This window comes from Primulina eburnea, chromosome 11, assembly GCF_022965805.1.
Source record: "Primulina eburnea isolate SZY01 chromosome 11, ASM2296580v1, whole genome shotgun sequence".
Lineage (NCBI taxonomy): Eukaryota > Viridiplantae > Streptophyta > Magnoliopsida > Lamiales > Gesneriaceae > Primulina > Primulina eburnea.
This window is the reverse complement of record NC_133111.1, coordinates 32,806,712-32,813,608: the sequence shown is the minus strand read 5'-3', so window position 1 is coordinate 32,813,608 and position 6,897 is coordinate 32,806,712. Positions and strand designations below refer to the sequence as shown.

Here is a 6,897-nt window from a genome sequence, read left to right as displayed (position 1 = left end):
TATCATATATACAATATTAATCTTGAAAGAAATAGAATAACTAAATTTTCCTTTTTTACATGGACAAAGCTAGTATTGTTTATTATTTGATATCTGAAAATAATATATTATGGTAAATACTTAAGTTGCGATTGGAGATGGACAAAATTATAAAAAAATCTCGGATTTTTTAATTGTAATATATTTTCTGGATTTTTAATACAATAACTACAATACAAAAACGGTACCTAGCGCGCTCCTTGAGCCAAATTCAAATCTTTGGGTTTTGCCCTGTTTCATTTGCATGTCCAGTTACAATTAAACAGATCCACAACCCTTTTCAAGCTGTTTGCTAAAATGATTTAAAAGTGCTTTAATCAAGAATCTTCAATATTTTTCATTCATTTTTGCTGGCCCACTTTCTGTTTTCCTATCCTTTTTAAGTTTCATTGCTTAAATTTGTGAACTTGGATTTGAATTCGTCAGTTTGAAAATCTTGAAAGTTTGAATTCACATTGTTTCAGACTTTTTCAGTGTAAATGGATAACGGAAATTTTTTAAAGAGTCGATCTTTGTCAGAGCCCAGATCTGAATCAAAGGTTGGACCATTTAAAATAATTTTGGATTTTGTTGCGCGGATATGTTTTTAGTTTGTAAACCTCATTTCTGTGAAATTTCTCAGGGTTCTTGATTTTGATTTGTTAGGTTTCGGTAGGGCAGAAAAGGGGCGTTATTGAAGTCCAAGAAACATGTGAAAATTCTCCAAAACGAGTTAAAATGCGTGACCTTGAATCTGTTTTTGGCGCTGAAGGTGTGAGTTTATCTTCTCTTTATTCTTTTTGGATTTTCTTGAAGTTTCACTGTTTATTTGGGCTTGCTGATCTACATTTATTGATTGAACAGTTCAAAAAATTGTAGATTTATCGGGTTATTTAGGCTATATCAAGTTCAACATGTCCCTTGTGAGTTTCGTTTTTTCCTCATCTAAGTGCAAGGAAAGTTCACGTTTTATGATTTGTTTCTGTTGGTGAAATATCGGTATTTACGTTTTGGAGTAAGAAAAATGGCTACAAAAATTTGTGTAGGATGGTGTGTAATATACTAATATATTTGGTAGAGACAAGAGTTGAACACCCTTTGTCCTTAAAATGATATTACCCTGCAATGGTGCTAACGGTTGTCTGCAATTCGTTTCCAATATACATTGACTACTATTTCGAGATAACAGAAGTTCAAATCTTTGAATCTATCCATCACGATGGGGAGGATTTTTTGTAAAAGGTCTTCTATTGAATTCATCTTCAATGAACACCTATTCATGTGTGTTTGATGTTTCCATACTAATGCTAATGGAAGCATTAGTGAGCAACAGACCAATACAATATTCTTGAATGCTCATCAACTTGGAAAGATTTAGATAACTACAGGTTGCATATATTTCACGGTTATTGTCGTATATTTCATACCACTTTCTCTATGTTGTGATAATCTTGGAGTTTCTGTCTATGCATGATCTATTGTTGAACAAATACTGAATGCCAACCGGTGTTGCACGAACACTTGAAAAATTGTACTGTACAGTATATACTATATAGACACATCATGTGGCTTCTTTAAATCGAAAACAAAATGTACATGGTAGTAGATATGCTTGAGCAAAGGGCCCGAAAATTTTTAAAAAAATTTGTTAAGTTCAATGTTTCTCAGAATTTAGGGTAAAAGGTGAAAAAATTCATTTATTAGTGATCTCTTATTCTTTATATGCTTTGAATTGTGGTTTCGAGTTTTCTTAAAAAAGTTCATGCTTTTTAGTTTTGCATGGGATCTATTATGTGTTGAAGTTTGTTTTAGTTCAAAATGTGATAGAATTGTATCAATATATGTTTAATGACACATTTTCTGAAATTTTGATGTAAATTTATAGTGTTGGTTGGGAAAGAATACATACACTCTAAAAGTTGCTAAATTAAATAACTGATAATTAATCTTCTTTTGTTTTTTTCTCTTTTTCTGCTGAATCTGTTGCTATCTTTCTATCATGTCCAAGAAACTCGTCTCAAACTAATCCCTGAAAGAAATGTGAAAAATCGACGTTGTGCAGCCCAAGCAGGAGGAGAAGCAAACAATGCAGCACATTTAGATGTCAATATTGTTTCTAGAGGACTGGATCTTAATGCTAACATTGATCCTATCAATGATGGGAATGGTAATGAAGCTTGTGTTAAGGAACTGAACAAATCCCCCTCCTCTAAGATTCAAGCAATGGAATGTAGGGATGGATTTGCAAAGTCTAGAGGCCTTGATCTGGATTTAAATGTTGTAGATATCTCCAGTTCCATAAACAACAACCCTTACCATACATATAAGAACTCCGAAAATTTGAAGTTCGTGGATGATTCCGATTGTGGAAGTTCTATAGGGCCTCTTGATGGAAAAGATTCCATGAAAATTTGGAAAGAGATTAAACAAAATGGTTATATTTCTGCTGCTTATGGAGCTGTACCAATGTCGATACCAAAGCCACGTGGGCGGAAGAGTAAAAGTGACTCGCTGAAGAAGAAAATAGAACTTGCAAAGAAAGAACAGATTGATCGTTTTGCCAGGGTTGCTGCTCCTAGTGGTTTGCTTCATGGACTAAATCCTGGAATTATTAACCACGTGAGAAACAAAAAACAGGTTCACTCTATCATTGAAGCAATCGTGAAGTCTGAAAATAATGAAAACCAACTTTCTGGAAGCGATCAATGCAGTCAAAGGAAGAGTGGTACAAAAGAATATGCTGAAAGAAAGAACATGGGAAATGTGAGTAATTTAGGACTAAAAGGACATGAAGCCCACCATGAGGATACATTTCTTGGAAGCGTGCAAATGAAGGGCTATCCGTTTTTTTCTGGATCGATGTCTTTGGATTCTGAGGTCACACGAGATGGTGATTCATATATGGGAGCGAGAAAGACTTCAGCAAGAATGCATTCAAAGTTTAAAGCAGAAAATGATGATGATGTGCTTATATTTAACCCGTTATCTTCTGAGACTGTTGCATCAGAGAACAATAGCTCTTTGACCCATGACTCAGCAAACCTCAGCGGTGTTACTTCACTTTCTGTTAAAGGTTGTTCGGCTTCTCAAGTTTTTCTTCATTCAATCTATGAATACTCAAATGTTTGAGGATAAACAACTTTTTTGGTACTGATGAATGCTATTTCTCATGTGTCTTTTTCAGCTGCTAATGTAGCTTCCCAATGGTTGGAACTTCTTAATCAAGATATCAAAGGACGGCTTGCGGGTAAGTTAGTTATCTTTGAAAATGATTAAAGGTAGCACCATGTACATAAATATACATAATTTTACTGCTTTCTAATCACAGCACTGAGACGGAGTAAGAAAAGAGTACGTGCTGTAATTCAGATCGATTTACCTTTCCTAATGTCAAAAGAATTTTCATCTGACCAAGAACCAACAAAAGGTCACGGAGACAATGCTGAAGCACACAGTATTCGATGGAGCAGTCTCTTCGGACAAATGGATAAAGCCCTTTCTGAAGAGGAGAGTCATTTGGTGAGTCAGTGATAAAGTTTTAACCAATGTTGTAATTGGCGGGAGCATAAATTTTTTTATCAATTTTTTTTATGAGTAATTATATATAATTATGCAATATACTATCTAGACAAAGCGTAAATAAATATATAATTGTAAAATAACAAAGTAATTAAGGTGGTGACTAATGATGGTATTTGAGCTAGGTGGTGACCGATGGCGATGATAATTGAAATTAAAAGTAAATATAAAAGAAAATAAAATGTGTTTTTATTATATTTAAGATTTTTTAAATGGATTGTTTTTTGATTAGTTTTTGAAATTATTACATTTTGATAGTTGATTAAGATTTTAAAATCATTTACCTCATCGACCGTCTCCTCGCCCACCAGATAGCCTCGGACAGCAAATATAGGATTTTAGAACACTGTTTTCAACATGACAATCCCAATAGAAAAGTATCAATTATCATCTGATGGACCACTTCCTATCATTATATGTGATGCATCATATTTGGTTTATTCTTTAATATTTACTGCATGGAACAAAGGCAGGTTCATATTTTGTGCCAATTGTAACATAGTTCCCAGATTTTTCACTCAGTTCCAGAGTGGCTAAAAAATCTTATCTTTATTTGCTATCAGGAAAGTTGGCTGAACCAAGTGAAGGAAATGCAGTTGAATTGTGAGAAAGGGTTCTACAAGAATAGTTCTCACCATGCTCCACAACTCTCCAGTCTAACCAGAAATGAAAGCAGGTAAATATTAGTAATAATTTGTTTCTCAAAACGAGAAAGCCAAGCATGAAACAGAAAACACCATTTCTTCAAATCGGGGCGTTGATTTTTTCTTCTCTAACCATTTGTAAATACAGATTCGCAGAAAGTGATAACTCAGATAAGGATCTAGCAGTTAGAGCTGCTGCTGCCTCAATATATTCGACTTGCAACTTTTTGCTGTCGATGGAAAACAAACCATGCTGCTGATTTTCCGCGCACAAACTTGTTTTTCGGCTTTCAAACCTGGTCATTTGCTTGTAATTGTAGCACACACTAATTAGTATAATTAGTTTGTAGTTAGATCAGCAGATGACTAGGTAAAGTTAGTTTCTTGCTTTGTTCTTAGGCATTGTATTGTGATTCTTGAGGTCATAGACATTTCCTCTCTTCTTAACTTATTACCTAGCATAGGAGTGTATTTGTTATTTGAAAAACTAATTTAATTACAAACTTGATTTATTTTTAAAATTTGGAATTCTAATGTTTCCTTTGGTGTACAGGTTTGTCAAATCTCACTATTTGATTATTATAAATTGATTTATTTGGATAAATTTAAACATAAATTATTAATTGTATCGGATTTTAATAAATGAAATTTACTTTATTTTTGTTCCGAAATGTATAATTTAAAATTTCAATCAAATTTGTTCAATATCTATTTTTAATCGAATACTGATCGTATGTATAATTTTAATTGCATATTAAAAAAATGACTAAAACTTAATTATTAAATATTTCTATAAAATTTTAAATTTCATCCAAGAAATAAATTATATCGTGTATTTTAATTTAATTTTGCTTTACTTTCAATATAAATAATTGAATACTCAAAATTTTCAAATCATACTTTAATTTTTTTTTATTTTAATAAAATAAAATTCCTGTTTGCACCAAAAATCAAATTGGGCTCAATTAATTGTCTAAGCCCAAAAATTTAAATTAATAGAGAAAAACAAGAGGCCCATTAGTGTATTTAAATAAGCGGATAACGTCCAAGCAAGGAGATCGTGGAAAGAGAAGGAAATCGTGGGAGAAAACGGGAGAAGATCGTGAGTCATGGGGAAGTGGAAGGAACCGCACCGCACAACAAAGAAAAGGGAGGAATCGGCTAACAAACTCTACACACACAACTCCACCGACAAAATTCTGCAAAAATACTCTCTGTTAAAATTCCAATATTCAAGCAATAGTTTTTCAAGCTTTCCAGCAAATTTCTAGCAATTTACGTCTCTCGTTTTAGATTTCAACAACTTTATATTTATATGTTTATGTCTTGTAAATTCCTACGGTTTATTGAAAATATAAACAATGTCAGGCGTTTATTCCTCAAATTCCAATAGTTTTCTTCATTTTGGCATTATAGTTGTTTTAGGAGATTAGAAGTGACGGTCAAATTTAGAATTCACTTTCGTTTGTTTTAGAAGTTAGATTTTTATCATTTTTACACAAATCGGTGCATTTACGCACCTGGCACACCCGCAACACCAAATATTGTGCAAACATATTTTTGGCACGCTCGGTGGGACCATCACTATGCCGCCAAGGAGAAAAGAAAACGTCAATCAAGGGGATGTGGAGTCTCAACCAAGCCAGGAAGTGATTCACGCTCCACTGACAGAGCAGCCGGCCGCTACGACCGCTGAAGAGCCGACCAGGGAGTTGGATTTGCATTCGATTGATAGCCAAATGTAACCGAAATGTGAGATTCCATGCTTGATGTGAAGAAAATAATACTTCATTATTTTTTTGTGTCCATTCAAAATATAGCCCTTGAGTTTCCAACTCCCAGGTCAAATTCAGGGACTTGGTTATTTCCCTGGACTTGGTTGCTCCCTTCTTTCTCCTTTATGCTCTGCTCTTTGTCGGTTGACTGGTTCGGTTTACCCAATACTGTCTTCAAGCAATCAGACACAACCTTGGATAGTGCTTGTGATATTTCCTCAATTTTCATCGCAGTCAATTCTTCAACCAAACGGTTTGAAATATGAGCATACATCTCTGGAACATTACTTGGATGTTTCACTTTTCCGAATCATCCAGAAAGAAGGTATACACCACCTAACAAGAGAGAAGAAACCCTAGGAGGGAGGGCTCAGCCATATTCACGTGCTCATGGAGTGGGGAGTTCGAAGCAACCTGTTACTCAGGTGTACAGCGTAACAAATCCTCTGTATCAACCAGAAGCGTATGAAGATATGTCACACATGGATTATCAAGGAGTAGATGGGGGTTTCCCAGGAGGTAATATTGGTTTAAATGCAGGGATTCAAGCTCGGGGGGCAAATCACTACCATCACTCACTCCCAGCTCGGAATATGCACGGGATTGATCCAGAAATGGTGAGAGAGGCTGTTCAAGAGCTGTATGGGCCGGCCTTGAAACAAATTGGCCGCCCAGAGTTCCACAAACCCTATCCAGACTACATAGACGTGAATAACCCATATCCAAGGGGTTATAGAGTTCATGATTTCAGTTTATTCTCCGAGGAAGATGGCCAGTCCAGCATGGAACACATAGCCAGATTCACCATCCAATGCGGGGAATTAGCCAACTTGGAGAACTTCAACAATCTAAAGTTGCGACTATTCCCGAATTCCCTCATT

The 6,897-nt window shown here is 34.9% G+C and overlaps 1 protein-coding gene across 3 annotated transcripts; it reads left to right on the top strand.

Annotated features, from left to right (window-relative positions):
* Positions 1–232: 232 nt before the first annotated feature.
* Positions 233–4,721, top strand: LOC140805950 (uncharacterized). Of its 3 annotated transcripts, none has more exons than XM_073162332.1 (7): positions 233–578; positions 685–790; positions 2,090–3,091; positions 3,203–3,265; positions 3,347–3,537; positions 4,161–4,273; positions 4,390–4,721. In XM_073162332.1, the coding sequence occupies exons 1-7, from the start codon at positions 519–521 to the stop codon at positions 4,499–4,501; spliced, it is 1,647 nt and encodes a 548-aa protein (XP_073018433.1). In that variant the 5' UTR covers positions 233–518; the 3' UTR covers positions 4,502–4,721. The 3 variants fall into 3 exon arrangements, with proteins under 3 accessions (XP_073018433.1, XP_073018432.1, XP_073018435.1); XM_073162331.1 differs by having other exon boundaries at positions 2,081–3,091; XM_073162334.1 differs by having other exon boundaries at positions 662–790; positions 2,081–3,091.
* Positions 4,722–6,897: the final 2,176 nt, after the last annotated feature.